This window comes from Triticum aestivum, chromosome 7A (assembly GCF_018294505.1).
Source record: "Triticum aestivum cultivar Chinese Spring chromosome 7A, IWGSC CS RefSeq v2.1, whole genome shotgun sequence".
NCBI lineage: Eukaryota > Viridiplantae > Streptophyta > Magnoliopsida > Poales > Poaceae > Triticum > Triticum aestivum.
This window is the reverse complement of record NC_057812.1, coordinates 743,397,268-743,422,707: the sequence shown is the minus strand read 5'-3', so window position 1 is coordinate 743,422,707 and position 25,440 is coordinate 743,397,268. Positions and strand designations below refer to the sequence as shown.

General features: G+C 46.1%; 2 protein-coding genes across 2 annotated transcripts; one reads left to right on the top strand and one right to left on the bottom strand.

Moving 5' to 3' along the window:
* Positions 1-19,875, bottom strand: LOC123149933 (uncharacterized). Its single transcript, XM_044569732.1, has 8 exons — positions 19,660-19,875; positions 19,101-19,212; positions 17,469-17,576; positions 16,947-17,071; positions 16,400-16,511; positions 15,301-15,411; positions 1,615-1,671; positions 1-297 (listed from the first exon to the last, which is right to left on the bottom strand). The coding sequence occupies exons 1-7, from the start codon at positions 19,776-19,778 to the stop codon at positions 1,627-1,629; spliced, it is 732 nt and encodes a 243-aa protein (XP_044425667.1). The 5' UTR covers positions 19,779-19,875; the 3' UTR covers positions 1-297; positions 1,615-1,626.
* On the top strand, positions 7,277-9,518 carry LOC123149932 (uncharacterized). Its single transcript, XM_044569731.1, has 2 exons — positions 7,277-8,852; positions 8,931-9,518. The coding sequence occupies exons 1-2, from the start codon at positions 8,333-8,335 to the stop codon at positions 9,275-9,277; spliced, it is 867 nt and encodes a 288-aa protein (XP_044425666.1). The 5' UTR covers positions 7,277-8,332; the 3' UTR covers positions 9,278-9,518.
* Positions 19,876-25,440: the final 5,565 nt, after the last annotated feature.

The window sequence follows — 25,440 nt, the reverse complement described above, 5'->3', positions numbered from 1 at the left end:
TGTACTACGCAAACAATATAAATGGTTTTATTTCTACTATGTAAACCATATCAATACAATTTTTATCAGACTGCATAACACTGAGAGTGGCACATTTAAAGTCATAACCCACGCCAATACAACAACAATAAGCAATACTGATAAAGTGACACTCGGAGTCCAAGACGAATAGTTATTTTAAAGTTCTATTGGAGTTTTTATTATTATCAAACGCCAAGTAGCAGGTCAAGTAGAAGTCAATCGCAGATCCTTGATTATTCTTCAACATGGCGTTTGTTCCAGTCCACTTGTGACAACCTGTGAGAATGATGACAGATAGTCAGAGGCTACATTCACATCAGAAAAATAATTGATTATTAGTTATGAATAATGAATTAGTTAGAATACACATGCGTGAATTCTGAGGTGCATGTTAGGCTTTTTAATCTTGATTATGTATCTGCATATTTGTTTTGAGTCCTACATGTAACTTAGATGTCTAGCGAGTAGCGAGTCCGGCCAAGCTTCAAAAAAGATATGTGGAGAAGGCGAGATGCCAGACTACCGTGAGATGCGGCGAGCACGGCGAGATGCCGATGGTACCGTGCGATACGGCGACGCCGTGAGAAGCGGCAAGGCACAACCAAGGCTGAAGTGTGACGGGCCGTGGTGCTGATCAAGTAGCTGATGCATGCGTAGGTGGTTAGCTGCATGTTAGTTGTAGGCCTAGTCTTGGGACGTTGGAGCAATTCAGGGAAAGAGAATAGGTGCATGCAAGTAGTTGGTTAGCTTAGTGCGTGTGCTAATGAGTAGTGGCTGGTTAGCTTAGTGCGTGTGCTAGTGAGTAGTGGCCGGTTGGCCGGGCCATCCGCATCATGGAGTGACTCCAGGACGTGGCCGGTGTGGCGTGAGTGCATGGGTCCTTGTGTATATATGTACTGCTTTGAGTTAATGAAAAGAGAGGCTGTGAGGGCTAGAGAAAAGATGTAGCCCCTCGGGTGACCGAGGAGAAAGGCCTCTTGGCAAAGCTGGTTGGATTTCTTCCTTGGTGTGTGCGTGTGTGTTTGAGTTTCTTCGATGTGAGTGTGTTCTTGTGTTCTTAAGAAAAAAAGATAGAGAGAAACCACAAGAGAGTTGTGTGAGGCAACGAGAGAAAGAAGAAGAGCGGCGCTGCGAGGAGGCGGCGCCAACAGTGCATGTATCCACATGATTAACTTAACATGCATGTACTTATAACATGTACGCTCGCTTGCATGCAAGACATACAGTGGAGAGTACATAGCAGTTGGTGGAGAGATCGCCCACCCGCTGGCGGCGCTGGAGAATACGACGTCTACTGCTGCGATGACCACGACTGGTGATGGTGGTCGTATAGTCGTACTATAGCTCTACTAGGGCTATGGTCTTATATTCTACTTATATACGGTGATTCTAATCATCGTTATGAATATACTCATTGTTAACAACCCGTTCATGGGATGGGAGGGAGCATGTGGTAGATCCCTACTGGATATACATATCATATATAGGAACAAGATACATATTGCAAGGATACACATAATCCAATTTTTTTATCTAAGTTACTCTACCCAATACGTAGATACTAAGATCATATTTTGAGTTAGAATTCCTTACGATCAAGAGTAATCAGTAGTTCAGACGAGCACGCTTTTGAGAGGCCTGCGTATGTGGCTGAAAATGTAGAGAAAGAAAAATGTTAACGAGAGACATGAAGAGGACGATATTTGATGAAAACAAAATGAAATCAGGGGCGTAGCTGTCTTGACATCCAATACTGATGACAACAGATTAGTAAGAGATATGGAGCAGATGATGCAAGAAAGATTATTGTTGAGTGATGACTGAAAACAAAAATTGCTGGTGTGCCACAGCCCACACTGTAGACAAATCGCATGGGAGACTCACTATTGTGGGCAAGTGAGGAAGAAAATCGGATTGTTGAATTCTTCTGGCGATACATACTAAGATTTATGTTCTTTGCGATGTGATCTTTGCTTGGTGGTACTGTAAAGAAGATAGCTTGGACCATACTGATTTAGTTCCGCGCTTTCGTGAATGTATGGAAGGTTAGCCAGACGCAGACTTTTTTAGCCCAAGCTCAAATGAGCTTGGGCTAACAGTAAAATAAAAAAAATCGAAAGAAATTCAAAAAAATCTGAAATGTTTTTGTGACAGACATTGACAAAAGTTTTAAGTGCTTGCAAAAATTCATCGTGGAATCACATTCCTAGAAGGTGTGGCAAAAAAGTAATTGGTACTCTAAAAATTCTACTTCCAAAAGCATTTTGGAGCAGATCTCGCCAAACGAGCCGGCCCGGCACGGCACGGCCCGCCGTGGCATTTTTAATAGCCGGGTCGTGCTGTGCCGGCCCACGTGCGCCACTCCTTGGCCCAGACATGGCCTGGTTATTGAACGGGCCGGCCCATGGCACATTTAGCACACTGGGCCGCATGTTTTTCAGCCTATTAGGCTGTATTTTAGGCCTATTGGGCTTTAATTTAGGTCATATATATATATATAAAGAAATCTGGAAAAATAAAAAAAATAATAAACTGGCCGTGCCGTCCGGGCCCGCTGCCCAGCCTCTAGGCCCAAGGCGTGCCGCGTGCCGGGCACGGCCCGTTTAGCCCGTGCCGTGCCTGGCCCATGGCGGGCAGTGCCGGCGTGCTCGTGGCCTGGCCTGATTGGCCCGGACCGTTTGGCCAGCTACATTTTAGAGCACTGAATTTGATTTTTTGCCACGCCTTACAGGAATGTGATTCCATAATGATTTTTTGCAAGCACTTAAAACTTCTTTCTATGTTTGTCATAAAATAATGTCAGATTTTTTTGATTTTTTCGTTTTTTATTTTACTGTTGACCAAGCTCATTTGAGCTTGGGAGCAGAAGTAGACTTTCGCCATTACTTTGTGCTTTTGTCAACAATTTACTATATCTTTTATACATGACGTTTAGAAAAGTTTGGAAATAAGATGGCTTATAGAACTCTGGAGTACTTATGTGCAATCTGCGCACAATGTAACTAAGAAATATGGGATGCATGATGCGCTCATGCCTTTTACGGGTGTCTTACTTATGTTCTAAGTGTGCAACATGTACAAAATTTACATTTTTTGCATTGTTCAGTGATACGTCTTCAACGTATCTATAATTTTTGATTGCTTCATGCTATATTATCTACTGTTTTGGACTATATTGGGCTTTATTTTCCATTTTTATATTATTTTTGGCACTAACCTATTAACCGGAGGCCCAGCCCAGAATTGCTGTTTTTTTGCCTATTTCAGTGTTTCGAAGAAACGGAATATCAAACGGAGTCCAAACGGAATAAAACTTTCAGGAACGTGATTTTCTCACCGAACATGATCCAGGAGACTTGGACCCTGCTCCAAGGAACAAAAGAGGCGGTCACGAGGATGGGGGGCGCCCCCTAGGGCGCGCCCTCCTGCCTCGTGGGCCCCTCGTTGCTCCTCCGGCGTATTTCTTCCTCCTATATATACACCGTACCCCCAAACGATCAGAACAGGAGCCAAAAACCTAATTCCACCGCCGCAACTTTCTGTATCCACGAGATCCCATCTTGGGGCCTGTTCCGGAGCTCTGCCGGAAGAGGGCCGTCATCACGGAGGGCTTCTACATCATCATAGCCTCTCCGATGAAGTGTGAGTAGTTTACCTCAGACCTTCGGGTCCATAGTTAATAGCTAGATGGCTTCTTCTCTCTCTTTGAATCTCAATACAAATTTCTCCCCCTCTCTTGTGGAGATCTATTCAATGTAATCTTCTTTTTGCGGTGTGTTTGTTGAGAACGATGAATTGTGGGTTTATGATCAAGTCTATCTATGGATAATATTTGAATCTTCTCTGAATTCTTTTATGTATGATTGGTTATCTTTGCAAGTCTCTTCGAATTATCTGTTTGGTTTGGCTAACTAGATTGGTAGTTCTTGCCATGGGAGAAGTTTTTAGCTTTGGGTTCGATCTTGCGGTGTCCTTACCCAGTGACAGAAGGGGCAGCAAGGCGCGTATTGTATCGTTGCCATCGAGGATAACAAGATGGGGTTTATTTCATATTGCATGAATTTATCTCTCTACATCATGTCATCTTGCTTAAGGCGTTACTCTGTTTTTAACTTAATACTCTAGATGCATACTGGATAGCGGTCGATGAGTGGAGTAATAGTAGTAGATGCAGAATCGTTTCGATCTACTTGTCACAGACGTGATGCCTATATACATGATCATGCCTAGATATTCTCATAACTATGATCAATTCTGTCAATTGCTCAACAGTAATTTGTTCACCCACCGTAGAATACTTATGCTCTTGAGAGAAGCCACTAGTGAAACCTATGGCCCCCGGGTCTATTCTCATCATATCAGTCTCCATCACTTTAATCTTGCTTTGCTTTTTTACTTTTTACTTTGCATCTTTATACCAAAAATACCAAAAATATTATATCTATCAGATCTCACTCTCGTAAGTGACCGAGAAGGGATTGACAACCCCTAATCGCGTTGGTTGCGAGTAACTATCGCTTTGTGCAGGTACGAGGGACTTGAGTGTGGGCTCCTACTGGATTGATACATTGGTTCTCAAAAACTGAGGGAAATACTTACGCTACTCTGCTGCATCATCCCTTCCTCTTCGGGAAAAACCAACGCAAGCTCAAGACGTAGCATTCAGCCATCCTTCTTTTTATCTCTTCTGTTTAAGATAGCACATGCATATCCTCTTTGATTGAACAGAATTGTCTAGGATTTGAACCTTTTAATTTTATGTTATGGACGGTTTTTTCATACAATTAGAGTAAACTTTACAAGTGTTTCTGAAGCGCCGCAATCTGGTGCTGGGCTAGGCATTGGTTTACCACTGGGTCGCACAGTGAGGAGGTCGCTGACAGCTGCCCAGATTGGTCACTGACAGCTGATAGCTGCCACCTCAAAGCGTTGTCTTCCTGTGCTACTTCTCCTGTCCGCTTGCTACTGGATTCCATGCTACACAATGGACTACACTGCCGAGCTTTACTACATTTACGAAAACTTACGTATGAGATTAGCTGACAATTTTTTATTGGCAGGAGGAGGGGGGGGGGGGGGGGGCATCTGAAATTCTATGGGAGGGGGGCGGGGGGGGGGGGGTGTTGATGAGAGAAAGACACGTGTTCACATAAGACAATTTATGTAAGTTTACTTCCTAGGTGTAGGATTTTCGTGCACCGCCTGTCCCCTAAACGGCTTCTCCATGCAAGACCCTCAATCCCCTACGTACTATTGGTATAGTTGCGTTTCTCCTTGGCTTCGTTCGCTCGGTGTTGCTCTGGCCGGCCACTTTGTTGTTGTATGTTTGCTGGCTACTGATCTATTAGTGCATTCCGTGTGTAGTCAGCTTGAAATAAAAACAATCCAATGTTGTTTCCCTTCGGTGATTCTTGACGGTGGTCATTTTGTCGACTTCGTCTCGCATATGAACCATCTTGCGGTGTTGGGTTCTCTCCTCGCTCCCGCTCCCGTTCCCCTCCTCCGCCTCGCCTTCGCTGCCGGCCACTCCTCGGCCGCTCGGCGCTCTCCTCGCGGGCGTAGCTGATCCTCTCCCCTGCCCTCGATATGTCCTTCTCGCTCAGGACTCCCTGCGTCTTTTCCTTGGTCTCAGCGAAGCGGACAAGCTCCAGCTCCCCGAGCCATGCTTCGCTTCTGGCTCGTCGGAGCACCTGCTCTGCCTTACTGTCTCCTCGACCAAGCTCTGGTTCGACGAGCTGCTGGCCAGCGCTCTTCTGCAATTCTTCATTGGCGGATTAGCTGACTCCTTCAATGTCCGTCTTCTACACTCTCAAACCTTCCTCTTCTCTGTCTCGCATGCGACTTTGGTTACTGATATTCTTGGCCTTCGTCCTCCCATCCATCGGAGACTGTTCTCGCTCTCCTTCAGCCCGTTCTTGCCATCTGAGCCCTCTCCCTCGGCTCAGGTTGTCTCCTCTTGCAAACCCTTGACGGATGTCCTCCTGCTGCATCACGCCACGACCACAAAATTCGAAAATGCTGCCTGGTTCAGGTTCAAGTCTTTCGTCACAGTTCCTTCTGCGCCGGCCCCGCCGGCTTGCCGCTTGCGGGTTACTTTCCTCCAGTTCCCCTTCGCGGTTTCGCAGCAACTGTGCAACCTCATCCTCGCCTGCCTGTTCGGCAGAGTCCCTTCGTAGTTCCACGCTGCTGAGGAAGCGGAAGACGAGTTTTCCTTCTTGGTGGCAAATCGGGGTGTCGCCGACCTCGTCATCTCCTTTGGTGCGCTCCGGCGACCTGGGATGGACGTTCGTTTCTCCATCCCTACATTGCCATCCAGGAGGGGCGCTCCGGCGGCGGCCCCTTCCAAGCCTGAGAGGCGCACTCTTCCTCAGCCTGGATCTTTGACAAGCTTGCCTCGGTCACCAGTTCAGGTTAGTCCATTACGGCATGGGTTCAAGTTTCGTTCTTTTATCCTGCGCAAGTTCAAAGTTGATCTAGTTCCACTACCTACCACCACTCCTGATCCCAAAACACACACCTTGCTTTGGATAAGCTTCTTTTCAGCAGTAGCAAAACCGAGTGCGTTTTTGGTTAAACTTGCCCTCGACCACTTTTTCGCTGGGCGTTCTAGCTTTATTGTTATGCATTACCAAGAGTGTTTCTTCCTTACTCTAGTGTCGTCGGATGAGGTCAGAAACGAGCTCGTCAATAAGTCTCCGGTTTCTTGCCCTGGCATTACCCTAGCCCTCAGCTGCTCCCTCCAGGCGGCAAAAGCTTATGTGAATTCAAATTTTGAACCTCTGCGTACCCCAGACTTGGCTGCCAAGGAAACAACCGGTACCACTACCCCTCCCTCCATTCTGGGTACACCACACTCTGTCCTTCCCCTTCCTCCCGTTACTAGCCTAGTCCAATTGTTTTCTTGCACGTAGCAGATAGCCAAGGCATGCACGCGTGCTGACGCGCGCGGCGCTGCCATGCCCGGTCCAATCCCGTTCCCGCCTCCCAATGCCCCCCGCCTCCTGCTTCGCTCGCGACCCCCTCCGTACCCGGCATGCAAGCATGCGACGTACCTCCCCGTCCTCCTCCTCTGCCAGCATTAATGGCAAACCTAACTACCTCTCCCTCCCGCGTAGACCCAGCCTGTGAGCTCCCCCTCACTACGACCCCTGTCCATAAGCAAAACGCCGTGAACCGCTGCACTGCTCTCTGCCCACCCTATGAAAGCCCTACCCCAAACCCACTCGAGAGCTCGCCGCTCACCTCTTCGCCCTCATCCACGCTCCCCGAGTCAAGTCCCATCGCCGCGGCGCCTGTTCCTGCTCCCTCCTGCCGCAACGTGCTGCTCTCTCCCCCAAAAATGCAGCGGCACCCCGCTCCCAGCCCCCGCTCGCCCGCCGCGCCCTCCGCTCCCCCGCCCCTTTATCAGCGACCTCACCTCACCACTCCCCCCGCATCCGCTCTAGACCTCTGTGTTTTCGTTGCCTTGCTCTAGACCACCTAGTCCAAGCTTGTCATGATCCCATCCGCTGCTCTCGTTGTGGTGGTTCTGGCCATCGCAGCTACCAGTGCACCTCCAACCTTCCCTAGCCCTCCAACGCCTTCGTCTCCTCCACCGAAACCCTCCCATGGCTGACGACAACCCAAACATCCTCGTCATCGGCTCCCACCGCCTCACCCTGCTACAACCCCTCACCACCTCGCCGCGTTCGCCTCGCTCTGCCTCGTCGGACGATGACTCCGCTCCCCCGTCCCAGCGTGGATCCCCGCGCCCCAGCTACGTCTTTGCCGCTGGCAGGGATGGCACGGTGCCGGATGCGGCCTCCGGCATCCGCGGGCCAGTCCGCCCGCCATCATCTGCTTCGTCCTCGGCCTCCTCTCCTGGCCGCGCGCACTCTACGTATCCGGACATCTTCATCCCCTCCGGCCTCCTCCACGACGTTGGGCATTTCTGCTTCGCCCACCTTGACCACGTCATGGCGGAGCCGTACGACCTCATTCACCACGCCGTCGAGCTCTACGCCGGCGTTACATCCTTCTACTTCGCGTCCACGACGGGGTGTGCGGCCCTTCTCGTCTCCGACTCCCACGAGGACCGTGAGATGACCATGATCACTTCACCGCCAAGTTCGCCGGCGTCACCATCACTCTCCTCCGTCCGGAGGAGACCGACAATCGGGCCACCACGCGCTACGACCACTTGGTGGAGATCGAGGCCAAGAACTACCCGCTCGAGCTGTGGCACCCCCAAGGCGCCAACTTCGTGTTCGACCACTTTGGGGTGCTCTGCTGTGTTGACAACCGCTGCCTCAACGCCGGCGACTTCACGGCAATGCGCACCTTTCTCCGCGTTGAGAGTGACCATGTCACCCCGGATGGGTGCATCCTTCGCCTTCCGCCAGCCCAAATCGTTGACGTCAAGCTCCGTGTCGTCAAGACTTGGGCCGTTTTTGAGGACCTCACCATCCCCCTCGACCATGACGTGGACGACAACGACAGTGAAGCTCATGTCCACGGTGCCTGGCGGTGGAACTGCAGCAATGTTGGGCCTTGCTCTGGCCCACACGCTGCAGATTCCATGCAGCCACAAACGCCAACTGCTGGGCCGTCCTCGCCTCCTCAAGCTCAAGCCACGCAAGCCCCTCGCGACTTTCGCCAACCTCTCGTCGGCGGTCCTCTGTTGCCACCAGCTGCGGCCCCTGTTGATGCGCTCGTGCTGTTCGATGGCAGTGAGGGCATTAAGGGCGCCGCCCAAGGCTCTGACCTCTCCGGCACCTTCACGCCATCGGTCGATGTCCCCAACTCTTTCTCCGCGCTCGACTTAGATGGTGGTGATACCTCACTTCTCTCGGGTAAATATCCGGACTCCCAACTTTCCATCTCTCTTTCTCTCGATCTGCCCCTAAGTTTTGCTGCTCCCTCCTGTTCAGTCAAGGATTCTACCTCGCTTGGGTCTGAAGCGCATGAGGCCACGATGTGTCGTAAAATGGCTGCTAATAAGAGGGCCACCGACGCTGTCAAGCTCCGCCGCAGTCGTCGCCTCACTGACAAAGGGGATGGTCAGTTCGTGGACATGACCACGAAGGCCATGCGTGTCAAGGCCCGTCGCTTCGACCTGCAGCACGCCTCTCACGACCTCGTCGAAGCCCTGGATTCCTCTGGACTCACCAGCTCCCCAGAGGATCCGGTGCTGGACTCCGATGCCCTTGCTCTCATTGCCAAGCTCTGTGGCGCTGAACCGGTGGAGGTTCAGGAGGTGTCCTCGCCGGCGCCGTGATCAACAATCTCCTGCCTTGGACGACGGCTCCTCGCCATGGCCGCTCTGTCCTTACTTGTTATGGATGTACCTGCCCATCTGGCAATGGTTTAATTCCTAGTTTCCCGTTCCTTAGCTTAAGCCCGTGGTCGCCGTGCTGTTCCGGCGAGTTGGTCTTCGACCCTTTTGTAACGTGTTTTGTAACACGTGTGTGCTCCCAGGACTGTCTGCTTTGTCCCTCTAGTGAACTTGCCTTTGCTTCTAGGTGCCTTCCTCTTCGCTATGGTTAATCACAAATTCAGTTTCTGCTGTTGGAATGTTCGTGGCCTTGGGCAAATGCAAAAGTGTTCGGATATTCTCTCTGAACTCCTGGCCATTAATCCACATGCTTGCTTTTTGCAAGAGACCAAGCTAGACTCCATCTCTATTCTTAAGCAGTGTTCCTTCCTCCCTAAGCACCTGAATCTAACCCACCCTCGTCCGGCCCTTGGGTCTGCAGGTGGTATGCTTTCGGCCTTCTCCTCGGCTCATTTTTCTCTTATTGCCATGGACTCTGGACTCTACACCCAAACAACCCTCGTCTCCTGTCTAGCCTCCCCTCACTCGCTTGCCATTACCAATGTTTATGCTCCTACCGACCACGCGCTCAAGCAGGAATTCCTGTCAGAGCTCGCTACCTTTGCCCCCTCTCCTCCCACACCTTGGCTAATCTTGGGTGATTTCAATCTCCTAAGACTTCCCTCGGACAAAAACACGAGTAATTTCAGGCAGTCCGAAGCAGACATGTTCAATTCCTTTATTAACCAGAGGGCGCTGATTGAGCTTCCCCTTCCAGATAGATGCTACACTTGGTCTAGCAAAAGAGATCAACCCACTCTCGAAAAAATTGACAGAGTTTTCATCAATGTGGACTGGGATCTCCTCTTCCCAAACACCACCATTTCCTCGCTCACTAGATTCGTCTCTGACCATGTTCCCCTGCTGATCACTATAGATACCGTCATCCCTCGCCCGCGCTTTTCCGTTTCGAGCTTAGATGGACCACTAGGCCGACCTGTCTTATGGTAGTCCAAAACGCTTGGACCGCGGCCCGCTCCTGTTCAAACCACTCGCTTTCCCTAGTGGCTGCTCTCAAACGTACTCGCGCTGACTTAAAAATTTGGCGGCGCTCCGCTCTGCCTCTAAACACTCGGGAGAGGAACTGCAAGACTGTCATTTCCGTTCTTGACCTCATCGAAGAATCTCGTTTCCTCTAGTCTCCTGAACTGGCTCTCCGTCGTGTCATTATTAAAGTCCTCCAACGCACGCTTCGTGAGAAAGCCCTCTATTGGATCCAGCGTGGTAAAATTCGCACCACTTTAGAAGGAGATGAAAACTCTCGCTTCTTTCACGCGTCTGCCTCTGCCCGTCTCCGGAAAAATAAAATTAATACTCTTGTCTCAAATGGCTCAGAATTCTTCTCCCACGATGCTCAATCCAACATTCTTTTTGACTTCTACGCCTCCCTTCTCGGCACGGCCTTTCAGCCAACCTGGTCCTTCGCTCTCACGGACTTATACCCAGAACCCGTTCCACAACTCTGCTCTCTGGATGCACCCTTCACAGACACTGAAATCACCAATGCCTTCCTCTCCATGAACAAGAATGCTAGTCCTGGACCGGACGGCTTCGGCCCTGGGTTCTACCGCAAATTTTGGCGCATCCTCAAAGGGAAGATAACTCATTTCCTTTCAGACTTTCACGCCCAAATCAGCGATATCTCTTGCCTTAACCGGGCCCTCATAATCCTCCTTCCAAAGCATTCTGATGCTCGCTCCCCCGCTGACTTCCGCCCCATCTCTCTTCAAAACTGTCCTATCAAAGGAGTCGCAAAACTTCTAACCAACAGGTTAAAACCCCTTATCCCCCTCTTGGTGCATGCTGACCAAACTGGTTTCCTGTATGGTCGTAACATCTCTGAGAACTTCCTCTACGCTGCAGATATCCTTGCGCTAAAAGGAAAGCCCCCTCCCTCATCATCAAACTAGACTTTCGGAAAGCCTTTGACTCTGTTTGCTGGACGACCCTCCTCCATACCCTTCAGGTTAGAGGTTTCCCCCCTCGGTGGTGCGACTGGATTAACTCTCTCCTTAACACTGGTTCCACTGCCGTTATGCTAAATGGCATCCCGGGGAGGTGGATTCAATGCAAAAATGGCCTCCGGCAGGGCGACCCTCTCTCCCCTTGCCTTTTCATTATTGTCGCCGATATCCTCCAACAAATGATCATCAAAGCCAACCGTGAAGGTAAGTTGTTGCACCCCCTAAGCCCTCGCCTTCCCTGTCCCGTCCTTCAATACGCCGATGACACGCTTATCATAGTTAAAGCTACGCCCGGGGCAGCAAAACACCTCAAGAGTATTCTAGATAGCTTCGCTGTGGCCACTGGTCTCCAGATTAATTTTGACAAGACCACCTTTATCCCCCTTAATGTTGATCCCACCGGCACAGCCCTTATGGCAGCCGACCTTGCCACTAACATCTCCTCCTTTCCGCAAACTTATCTCGGCCTTCCTCTCTCTCCCTACAAACTTCCCCCCTCAGCCTTCCAACCAGTCATTGATCGGTGTGATATCTACCTTGCTGGGTGGTGCGCGCTACTTCTCTCTCGTGGTGGCAAGCTTGTTCTCCTCTCCGCCGTTCTAGACAGCCTCCCTACCTATTTTATGCTCTGTTTCACTCTTCCTGTCCAGGTTATTGAAGCTATCGACAAGAGACGACGTACCTTTTTCTAGTCTAACGACGACACTTGCTCTGGGGCAAAATGCCTGGTTTCTTGGGATAAAGTTTGTACCCCTAGAGAAGCTGGTGGTCTAGGTGTAAAAAACCTTCGCGCACAAAACTTTTGTCTACTGCTGAAATTTGCTTATAAATTTTTACACTCCTCAAACCTTCCCTGGAAGGATTGGGTCTTACACCATTCGCCTCTTCACATTGGACATGGCAAAAATAGCTCTTTCCTAGCTAAAACCATTTTTAAGCATCTACAGAGTTTGAGAGAGATTTCCCAGTGTACTGTTGTTGATGGTTGCTCTACTTTTTTTTGGTTAGATCATTGGCTAAAGCCGGAACCCCTGGCTTTAGTGTACCCAGCTCTTTTTTCTCACCACACAAACCAAAACGGCCTGGTAGTCACTATTTTGCAGGATGGGATCGAACTTGCTCTTCGTAATCGACTAACCTCTACTGTGATTGCAGAACTTGCTTCTCTTAATTCCTTGTTGCAGAACTGTGCTCTCTCTTAGGTACCGGACGATCGTCGCCTGCTTAACGGCGCTGCCTTTTCCACAAAGGGCGCATATGCGGCCCTCTCGGATCACCTCTCGAAACCCATGCTTAATGATATTTGGGACTCAAAGGTTCCCAAGAAGGTTATGATCTTCGGTTGGCTATTCTACCTTGATCGCCTAAACACAAGGAAGAATCTGCATAAGAAGAGCATTCTGGACTCTTCAGCTTGTCCTAGATGTACTCACTCGGTTGAGGATCGACAACACCTTTTTTTCACTTGTCCAACAGCTCGCAGGATCTGGAGAGCAGCCGGCATCTGCCCTCTTTACACCCCTATCACCAGTCTCTTCAGTATGACGCTTCCGGATGTGCTGCTTACCACGGTCCGCCCCTTCATGCTCCTTCTGATTCTTTGGAAAATCTGGGACGCGTGCAACGAGAAAGTTTTCCAAGGACTAGATGTTGTGGCTTCAAACTCCTTGAGAGCCATCTTGGATGATTTGATTGTTTGGTCTCATAGACTAAAATCTGAAACTCTAAAGGGCCACGCCGGTCTGTGGCGTGAGTTCCTATCCTCGCAACACTCCTAACTCTGTAACACCTGGCAGGTTTTGAAATATATATTCAGGTGGGGAGCCTCCCCCCCCCCCCCCCCCCCGCGTGAACATTTCAAAAAAAATCTTGCGGTGTTGCGTGCTCTTCTGGTAGTTGCTCTTTTTTGATGGTCCTCATCAGCATGTAACATGCAGAGTCTTCTCCGTAACTTCTCTAGCATACACGATAGCACTCACATTTTTGTCTCGTGTGTGCTTCATATGCTTTCTAGTTTTCTATATTTTCCAATATGTCCATCAAGTATGTTGCTCTTTTTCATATTTCTCATGTCATGTGAGTCCACCATATCTTTATCCGTCAATCTTTTTCTGGTCCTTAGCCTTTTTATATGATTTTTGTGGCCTCTTTTTGCATTGTAGATCTACGCATATTCTCTTGCCGCCGAGCTTCTTTCGCCCCCTGTTTTCTTGGCTATGATTTTGTGTGCAATGCTTCATGCTCGTCTTGTGCCATCTTTTTTGACAACCCATCTTCTCTTGATACATATCTTGTTTCTTCTATTAATGCGGTGCCTTGCTCTAATGCGGCATCTTCTTCGTTATCCCCATTGGCTTGACTCGACAGATTTTGAATACACTTCATGCTATAACAACACTCTGAAGACATGGATTTTGGTTTATCGTTTTTCCTAGTGTCACACTTCCTCAAATGAAATGTTATTCCATATGCTTTGCTTTTGAGGGGTGGGGGTGGGGTGTTGGGTAGGGTTAAGAAGTATTAGTATTGGTCTAGAAGTCCATATTAGGCTGTATTTCCTTTCTTTCATCTCAAATCTTTTGTACTATATATTTGCCCCATGGGCCTGGCAATACAATCAAGTTGCATCCATGACAGCCACATTTTTTTCTTCTCTTTTTTAGGATTTTTTTACCTATTTGATTCAAACCAGATTTCTTGCGACCATTTCATGCTGTGAGATACCATTTGAATGAGTGGCACAACAATCCAGAAGATAGGCAAACAATGTATGAAAATTGACAAGTGTGGCATACTACTTGTCAAAACCATGTATTTGTGCATTTATGTACAACTAGACATATTGTACTATTTGTGTTCAAACCTTGTATTTGTATTTGTACTCTTTACTAAGCTATAACTGTACTAATATGGACTATATTAGTACAAATCTTCAAGAATAAGAGGGTATTCAAAGTTGTACTAATTATTATGGAATTAAGCTCATGAGCCATACAATGAAGTTATGGGAGGGATTCATTGAGTACCACTTAAGAATGACAAGCATGACCAAAAATCAGATTAGTTTAATGCCAGGAGGTTGACCATGGAGTTTTTTTCTTGGTACTAAAAGATATATGGAGCAAAAAAGGACTTGTATATGGGAGCAAAAAAAGGACTTGTATATGGTATCCATTGACTTGGAGAAGGCCCATGATAAGATATTGTTGAATGTCATGGGGTGGGCTTTGGAGAAACACAAAGTCCAATCTACATTGCCCACATCAAGGACGTGTATGATGCTATTGTGACAAATGTTCGAAAAAGTGATGGCGAACCTGATAACTTTTCAATTAAAATAGGACTGCACCAATACTCGGCTTTGAACAACTTTTTGTTTGCTTCGGTGATGTATGAAGTCAATAGTGATATACAAGGAGATATCCCATGATGTATGCTCATTGTAGATGATGTGGCTACCCGGCGATACTGAATAGGGCTAATATAAAGTTAGAGCTATGGCGGCAAACATTGGAATTTAAAGGTTTTAGACTTAGTAGAACTAAAACTAAGTACTAATAAACACAAGGAGGAGAAGATTGGCCTTGCTGGGCAAGTGGCGGACAAATTAATATCGAGGAAGTTGGATTAGAAAAATAGCTCCAACAGATTGCCACGCCGTGAATTTTTTATGGGATCCAGTATAATACGGCTAAACCTCACTATTATCTAGGGGGAAAACCTGCAATAATATTTTATTGAACCAACAGGTTGAACCAAGGCACTTACCGTCTCGCTCCGGGTTCAATAACTACGTACACATGACACAAGCTAAATGCAAAATTCTTATGCATTATGCTGGAGATGGTGGAGGGTAATTTAAAGCAATAAAACACATAATCTCAGCACTTGATGGATTCAAAAACATTGGCATCCAAGCGAAGACGATGGATTTTACAAAACTCAGTATACTGCATATCATACCTTACGGGAGTTGTTTTGATCTGAAATTCGATGAGCATTCCTAGGAACCTGTTGTGTCTTCTTCTTCTCCATAGAGAGCATTTTCAGAGAAATCTTCGGTAAATAATCAGACTGAGTAAAACAAAAGAAAATGATGTGAAGTTCTATACCAAATTACTAATAGTGGCTTGCAACCCATGGTTCTAGTTTGACTAGCAGTTTAACACAGTCGAGAAGTTGTGTCAAGTTTTAACATTTTAATTCAAAAAAATGTCATCTAAATAGCAAAACAAACTGCCTAAAATAAGCGATATGAAAAAAATCAAATCAAAATAGTGACGGTGTTCCACAACTTTTTCAAATAAATAAATATTTACCAAAAGTGAGTGAGGCAAAATGATGAAGAGTTGCAAAATGCACCTAGGTATGCCATAAATAAGCTAGACGGACAGAAATTCAAATGGAAATAATGATATGTTATACCGCAACCAAATATATATAATAAACTTCTTTACCAGACTGGAGTAGATGCAATTAAGATGAAGACCGTTCAAGTAGAGCAAGGAGGGAGTAATGTATTTTTGATTTCTGGTCTGAGATATGATTTTATACCATTGCCGATCCCATGGACTCGGGCTTACTATCATTTTAATATAAGCTAGTTTTATTTCATCTATAATAATCGGATGCATAGAAATATGAACTGGAAGAGTAACTAACCGAAGACACTAAAGGTGTGACAACACTACAAAATTCAACTTCTGACCGATGATAACCAAGATCATGATCAGTTTTATTTCACCTATCATCTATGTAACATAAAAGCATAATTATAGTAGCTTATTAACTTGGATTTTGTATGTATTACTAAGTGTGAACATGCTAAATTTAGGTAAAGAAAACTTTGGGAGCAAAAAAGCAACCCGAGTTTTCACAAAAGGGAGGGGTGGGGGGGGGGGGGGGGGGGGGCTGCTGAAGGTACTAAAACATGATGTAAAAAAGCTTCTAGAACAATTGGAGCTAGATTATTAGCCCATATATAAACCCTAGAAGAAAACCCCATAACTAACTAGTGCTCTGCTCTGAGATGTAGCGAAGAGCTGAACATTGGTTAAATTACCTGATTTGTTGCTTCAATATAGATCCTCTTTTCGTATCGCACAACAATTTCTCGAAGTTGATTCAGATCCTCTGGCGCAGGTAATGTCAGACGTGTCTTCAGAGTCTCTATTCTGCAGGCATAATGCAAAATGTGAATAAATGGGGGGGGGGGGGGGCACTGCTTTTCAAGTGTTGTGTGCAACAAAATATGTTGCATCTTGTGAGATGTAAGGTGGAACGACTAGGTAGAGAAGTCAAGGGTAGATCTCCAATTCTCAATCATATTTTGCGTTATATTGTTCAGAGTTAACAAAACTAGATTAAAGCAGGTGCTACAAATTGCTAGCTGGGAATTTTGACAACTAATAAGAATCAAATAGAAACTTGGATCTAGATCGGTGACGGACGAATCAAAGATATTATATCAGATGGAATATTTTGGCCCAGGAAAGAAATTTCCTCCTCTTTTTTCTTCTATATATGCGGCAAACCAAATATACGAAGGAAGGATCAAATTAATTAGATGGAGGGGAAATCAAATCAAATTAATTAGAGACCCAACATACATCATATCAACGATCCTGCTGCGATCCTTGAGCTGAAGCTTGGCACGCCAAACACCTCCGGTTGGGGGCGTCCCTGCGGTGGGGTCCCACCCGATGGGCCCGTAAATGGTCCAGATCGGCAATTCCTGTATGCTGTTTTGTTAGGTCTTGAGGAAGGGATGAAATTAGTATAGAGAAAGTTGGATAAAAAAACAGCTCTAACAGATTCCCACTCGGTGATTTTTTGATGAGATATTGTATCATCCAGCTCAAACATCCCACTATCTAGGGAAAACACTGTGCAATAATATTTTATTGAACCAACGGGTTGAACTGAGGTACTTATCATGTCGCTCCGAGTTCAATAACTACGCACACATGACACAAGCTAGATGCAAAATTCTTATGCATTATACTGGATAGGGTGGATGGTTATTTAATGCAGTAAAGCACATAATCTGAGCACTTGATGCAATAAAAAAACATTGACATCCAAGCGAATAAGATAAATTGTGCAACACTCAAGTTTACTGTATATGGTACCTTCCGGGAGTTGGTTTGATCTGGAACCACTCGAGAATTTCTAGGGGCCTGTTGTGTCTTCATCTCCATAGAGAGCATTCTCAGAGAAATCTTCCGCAAATAATTAGACTGAGTAATACAAAAGAAAATAATGTTAGAATTAAGCACGACTTAACTTGCTCGCAATGCATGTGTCCAAGTCCAATTAGGATTAATAGGCCTAGTAGGATTAGATTTGCTACACGTCTCGGTCATGTAACTAGCTAGCCAGCGTGCTATATATACATGTACCCATCCCATATAAGAACCAGAAAATCAAAAAAAGCAAGAAGTATTCAACGGCCATCAACAAAGTCTACCGATCCGTTTTTCCTGTTTGCTTTCACTAAGTTTATGCACCAGTTCCGTCGATGACCGCGAAGTGAATCGATCGCTAGCTCGAAGGTCACGTGTGAGGAGCCTGCGGCTAGACGTGCATGTGCTGGGCACTGCTCATCAATCAAGGTGACTGTTAGCTAGCTTGTCCGCTTTGCATGACCGTGTGTGTGCTGCTGCTATCTAGTAAATTGATCTAGCGATCAAAAGCCAACAAATGATGTAAAGTTCTATACCAAATTACTAATAGTGGCTTGCAACCAACAATTCAAATAACAGTAAAAATCCAAAGAGAGTCATGTAAATATCGTGTGATTAGCAGTTGAGCACGGTTGAGAAGGTGTTTCATTGTTTACCATTTGAATTCAAAGAGAGTCATGTAAGAAGAAAAACGAACTGCCTCAAATAACAGAAAATCCAAATCAAAATAGTGACAGTGTGGCCCTACTTTATCAAATAAACAAGTATTCACCATAAGTGAGTTAGGCAAAATGATCAAGAGTTGCAGGCTGCACCTAGGTTTGCCACAAATAAGATACACGAACAGAAATTCAAAATGGGAATAGTCAATAGTGATATGGTACACGGCACCCAATTAAATACATTTGATTTTTTTACCAGACTAGAGTAGATGCAATTAAGATGAAGACTGTTCAGACAGAGGGAAGGACTACTATTCTATTAACAGAAGATAGTTTTATTTTGATGCACTGACACATGGCATAGAAACATGAATCAGAAGAATAACAAACTTTAGACAGTCAAGGTACAACGCCCCAAGAATCAATATGGGATAGATGATAACCAAGACCACAATCAGCATTTCACGTAACATAACAGTAAAAATATAGTAGCTTATTAACATAGATTTTGTATGTATACCAAGTGTGAAAATGCTAAAATAACTGGGACCTGCTCCACATGGTTTGAGTGTGGACGTTTGGAACAGCCATTGCCCCGGTTCAACTCCCGGCAGCACAGAAAAACTCCGTTTGTTCCCAAGCATGAGAAAAATCAGGATATGTTCACAAGAGTAAGTAAGGAAAACTTTGGCAGCTGGGGAGCAAAAAAGCCATCCGAGGTACTAAAGGTACTACTAAAAAAAACAAAAAATGTGGGAAACTACTAAAGGTACTAGAACATGATGTAAAAAACCCTTCTAGTAAACAATTGGAGCTCTAGCATTAGCCCATATATAAACCCTGTTTGACAAAAGGATAACCCATAATAATTAGTAATGTGTGCTCTGCTCCAAAGGTATATAATTAGTTAAATTACCAGATTGGTTGCCGCAGTATAGGCCCGGTTTTCAAATCCCGCAGCGATTTCTCGAAGTTGGTTCAGCTCCTCTGGCTTAGATACTCGCAGAAAATTCTTCATAGCTTCCATTCTACACGCATAATCAAAATGGGAATAAACTGGATCTGAGATGAAAAGCGGAACGAGTAGGCAGAGGAGCAGCCAACGAGGGTAGATCTCCTATTCAGTACTGTAGTAAACATGAATGGTTTACCAGCCATGAGAAATTTGCCAGTAAACTTGTGTTAAATTGTTCGGTTAATGAAGCTGGATTTAAAGCAGAGCAGGCGCCCCACAAGTTGTTTTTTTAGTAATACTAATAATAAGAATCTAACGGAACTGGGGGCTAGATCCATCTGTACGGATATGGCTAGATCAAAGCTAAATATGAGATGGATCGATGAAAAAACTGAGGGAAATTCCACTTTTTGGTTGTATGTGGAAACCCGAAAAGCGGTGGAAGGGCAAATAATACCAAATCGAATCGAATGAATTACAGTGAGCCCCAACATACATACATACATACATACATACATACATAATATTGACGATCCTGCTGCGCCCTCTGGGCTGGAGCTGGGTTCGCCAATCGCCTCCGGTAGCTATGGGGGGTGGGTCAACGCCGGCGGCAAGGTCGGTCCGGCAGTTGGCGTCCATGATCTGGATCCGTGTTTTCTCGTGTAGTCTCCTTGACTTGGCCGCTGCTGTTGGTCTCCTTAACTAACTTTGTGTTCGCGTGCAAAGAGTGGAGCATACGATGCACTTTCCATATATCCCGTTTGTATCCGTCAACAACCTTGCTAGCTTACTACTAGTGGAATAATCTATCAATGACATATCGGTCCCACACTCCCACTTGTCAGCGGTGGGTTAGAAAAATAGGAAAGAAAAATGGCGTTCGGTGCCGTGCAAACGCAAGCTAACCACTACAGCGAGCAGGGCCACTTTTCGACCCAAACGTCCTCTATACTTCTGGGGAACGACATGGTCACTCACCGGGCACCCGCAAATATGTCCATATACTCAGATGTTCACAAAGGCCTTTTGAGAGTTTCAAGCAAGACATCGAGTATACTGGTTGTTAAGCTTGTGCATCAGACTTAATTAAAATTTCCTTCCCCGTTGAAGATATTGTTTTCTCAATCCACCCCTTCACCTTTGCTCAAAGTCTGTCCTTGAGCAATTTGAACGATCCATTTTTTTGAAGTACCAATGTCAGAAGGCATGCCTAGATACCTTTCATTAAAAGCCGCATTAGGGCCATTCAAAATACCATTTACCTCTTCTCTCTTATATTATCACCACAACCCTTAATAAAGATTGTCGTAATAGTATAAGAGAAGAGGTATATTATCACGACAACCATTAATGAAGAAGCCATCGCAAAAAAAAAACCTTAATAAAGAAGATGGAATATTTACTTGTATTAATTATTTGCCCTGGCCCTTGACAATATGAATGTAACAGGTTAGACACGTCAGTCGAACCTAAACCATTTGCCTCAAAAAATAGTAGGCTATCATCTGCAAATACACGTTGAACAATTTTTTAATATGTGATGAACAATTTTTATATATGATAAACTTTATTTCAATGTACGGTGAAGTTTTTTGTAATACACACTAAACATTTTCAAATACTGCTAGAATAAAAAAATGTTCCATTTATTTAGATCACCTGACAAAATCCAACAGTCGGTGTTCCAAAAAAAAAAAACGACTAAAAATCTGAAGAGCAAACCTGAGCGGTCTAGCGCATTAGCGACTCGCCTTGTCTAATTGTCACTTACTGGCGTCCAATAGGAGGAGGACTCCAACGCTAGTTCTAGCAAAGTTCGTTCATGATAAGTCGGTTTATGGGCCGTGGAATGAATGAATTTGCTACCAGCCAGCTATATATGAATTTGTGATGGCTAATGCCCAACAATACCAGTACCTAATTAAGTTGGCTTTTTTGTATGCCTTCATTTTAGAAAAGCCTGATGTGCAACCACAGCTGTAAGTTGTAACAAACTTTAAAGTTTTACGTGGAATAGGAGATTTGAACAGGGCATCAAATGAAAAACGAGTGCTACCTTTCAAAGCTATTGTTTGAAGCTGATGGTTCTGTTAATTGGAGCATCATGTCATCAACCAATAATCTCAAGGAAAGCACACTGCGGTTGCCACTAAATAGCTGCCTTACCTAATCATTATATACAACAGGCGCCTAACAAATTATGATGTTAACTGTTATGTATTCAAACAAGACTTCCAAGGTAGAGTGAGTAAGTCGTTCCTGTTAACAAGACAGTAGTTGCACCAACTACTAATCGATTTGTCCTGTACCTCGCTAGCCAGCTAGACAACACATCACAGATCGACGAACTTAAGTAATCCTTGACAGTTCATTGAATCTGCAGTGCACTGCATGTGATACGAACGAGGCATGCGATCAGTCACCAGCAGGCCGGCTGGCTTAAACAACTCAAAATACACTGGCCAACTAGTCATATCAGTTGTTTTCGGTTGAGTTGCCAGCTCGGTTAGAGTGTGATGGCGAATTCTATAATTAAGCTAGCATGCATCATCAAAGTAGACTTTGTTGAGTTAAGACACTTGAGAGTTGAGTTGCTAGTTATCATCCAGCTCGATCTGACTGATGCTGAATACTAACATTAAGCCATCATGCATCATCAAAGTAGACTTTGTGCGTACCTCTCCACACGGTCTTGACCTGTATATCAGAAGTAGACATAAGAAGTCTTGAGATCAATCGGCGTCGTACTTAAGAAAGCTCATTTATGTTATTAGCCAATTGATGGATCTCTGTTCACGCTAACCAAATGTGGACCAATTCTGAAATTAGCTAAATTTTAGATTTACTACTGAAAGTTAGGTAAGTAGCTTAACAGACCCGCAGCTCATACTACTCTACTTTGAATGATCGAGACCGTGTGTATGAATGTGATGGGCAATGCCCAACACTATCATCGTCAAATTAAACGGGCTATTGTGTGTAGATTATTAGAGTTAATTATATTGATGATGGCTTTTGTCCTTTTGCATTCTCTGCCTTTTGACATTCCATTGTACTCCGTACATGTTTATATGCTGGTTTTGGCCTCCTAGCAATACAAGTTGCTATTCCAACATGCTATCAGAGACTAAGGTCTTGTGTTCAAGTCCTGTTTTTTCTCAATTTATGAAAAAAGTATTGTTCCCCTTTATGTTCATGTATAGGCCTCTTGAGCCATACCTTTTAGTCTATTCACGTGTTAATTTTCCGCGCCAGACGTTAGAGGGGGTGTTGAAGTGTATATGTGGGTTGCCTAGCCCAATGATATCGATTTTGGTTAAATGACACCAACTTTTACAAGATGGTGGCATATGCCCATGGTATGCATCCATGCCTGATTTTAAAGAATTCCGACACAGTACGCAAATTGCGACACGTTCGGCCATATGTGTTTAGGCACGATTCATTCATTCATATTCGGTCATAGCAGCTGTTAGGAGCCAAATTCAGAGAAGAGCAGAGCAGAGTGGGGGAGATGACAGTAGTATCGTGTAGTCTGGAGCTGCTCTGCTCGGCAATACGTACTTTGCTGGGCAGCTACTGTTACACCGTAAAGCCGGCCAGGGTTATTCTCAGGAGAACAAAACCATAGCGGTCAGCACTCTGTTCCATGTACTTTGCTGCGCAGCTACTGTTTGCTTGGATTCAGTTTTCTACTTTTCTTTACCTTGTTTCGATGGCCTTTTCTCTGTGGAGAATGGTGAAGGCATATATGCCCGTTCCATCACTATGCATGGATAATCTCTGGTTTTAAATGAGCTTGCTTGCGACTTTGCGAGTCTTGGGGTTATATATGCATTGTGTTGATGGTTGGATCATATATATGGATGTCAAGCAAAGACAGGTGTTGTGTAATTTATATTGTTGGCAGTAGTAAGCTTTTATGATTCAGAAATCAACTACTGGTAGTAATAATGTAGCTGCAAGGAGACTAGAGACTATTTTCGGTTTATATTTGTGTGCTGTGCTATAACCTGAGGGGGGTATTTTTTGTGAACATAACGAGGTAGTGAGGGAGTCGTGTATGGGCATGAATCATTCAGTCCATTGTAGCAGTTGTTAATTAGCGTATGTGTCCGCTGTCCCTATCTCGTTGTGTTGAAGGTAAGAGCAGAGCGGGTGTAGTGATCAGCTAATTGATTTGGCATTCACTGCATTTTGCATTTTCAGTACTGTCACAAGTCTTCTGCACTTTAATTCACTGCATTGGTGAAAGTGCTCCTGCATTTGAATTTGTACCATACACAATTTCAGATTCATTTTCGGCATTTTGTTCTGCCACCACTTGCAAGATGTTGTTATGATGCTTGTTAGAATTATGTCGAATATTATTGTACAAGGTAGGTTACAGTTGGACTTGGTTTGGACTGTGTGTAGACAGGGTAGGAGTTGTGTCCTAATAGGACACTTGTATTCTAGGCCTCTCATATATATATATCGGGGATAGACACACGATGTAACATATGCCAACATAATAGCATAGGCACGCGGGGGAGCCGGCGGCGTGTGCCGGCGCCCGGGCGGCCAGGATGCGGTATTGTGACGGTGTCATGGGGAGGAGCGCCCGTAGTCATGCCCCGGGGATGTAGCCATATCGGTGAACCTCGTTAACAAATCTCGGTGTTGTGCTTGCGTGATTGCTTGATCCTCGATAGATCGACGGAGCGCCTTGGATTTATTCTAACAAGTGATATCATGAGCAAGGTTCTGAGGAGGCCGGGTGATGTGTCGATCTAGAGGACGGATCGTTATCAAGTTCATTGCGAAGACGGCATGGGAGAGAATTGATTGAAGTCAGTCGGTTGAAGAATCTCTTCCGTGAAAGTTGTCTGGTCGTGTCCGGACGAGATTGAGATCGGTGAAGCAATCCAGATCAAGCGGCGGAACGTGCAGCAGCAACTATGTTCTCGGGGAATTGGATCGAGCAGCGACCGGGAGCTCCCGCGTGCAGGCAGGCAAGCAGCAGGCGAGGCAGCGGACGGGCGCCGGGCAGCGGCCAGATCGACTAGCGGCGGCAGCATGCGCATACGCGTGTGTAAGGCAGGAGATCGATCGGTCGTATGGCGACGTGACCTATAGGAGCGAGGCTGCAGGCAGAGCGCTAGGACTGGGCGGCACGCGGTTCAGCGGGCGCAAGGCCTAGGCTGTGAGGCCCAGAGAGCTGGACGTGCTCGTGGTTGCGGGAAGGCTGGTTCGTGAGATGGTATAAAAAAAGGGTAATCTGCACAAGATGGTACTATGCGTTGCATGAGTTGGCAATGATGATTAAGGAAAACGGCATTGGGAGGTGTGGGGTACACGCTAAGCACACCTACGTACGGGAGCTACAGGAAGTAATTTTCCTTTGGAGGTATTGCTAATTGCACGTGGTTCTACCAGGAGGTTTGCAGGTTGGTGACACGCACGGGGTTTAGAGCCTAGAGTGCGTTGTGGAAGAGATCATGCATACACAGGGCGTTAAGCAAGGCACGAACATGTGCGGGCGGACACGGCGCAGGGTGGAGCATGGTTGCAGTTGGACAAGGTCGGCTGGGTCGGACTAGACAGTCTGATGGATTGACATGGATGTTGGTCAAAGCAGAGGACGGTCACTAGTAGAAAACAGGGCTTTGGTCCAGGCCGAGGTGGCCCATTAGTCTCGGTTCAGTCCAGAACCGGGACCCATGGGGCCATCTGTCCCGGTTCGTGAGGCCAGGGGCCTGCCGGGCCTCGTGAGGGCATTGGTCCCAGTTCGTCATGCCCCTTTGGTCCCGGTTGGTGGGACGAACCGTGACCAATGGGCCTCGCTCCTGGCCCACCACCATTGGTCCCGGTTGGTGGCTTGAACCGGGACCACAGGCTTCCCTTTGGTACCGGTTCATGCCACGAACCGGGACCAATGAGGTGCCTATATTAAGGCTAAGAAGTGATGTGGCGCAATGTCTTGTCAGTTTCGAGCTGGTGTTCCCACCATCCTTCTTCAATATCATGACGCACGTCCTAGTTCATCTAGTCGACGAGATTGTCATTTTGGGGCCCGTATTTCTACACAATATGTTTCCCTTTGAGAGGTTCATGGGAGTCCTAAAGAAATATATCCGTAACCGCGCTAGGCCAGAAGGAAGCATCTCCATGGGCCATCAAACAGAGGATGTCATTGGGTTTTATGTTGACTTCATTCCTGGCCTAAAGAAGATAGGTCTCTCTAAATCGCGGTATGAGGGGAGACTGACTGGAAAAGGCACGCTGGGAGGGGCCTCAATAATATGCAAGGATGGATATT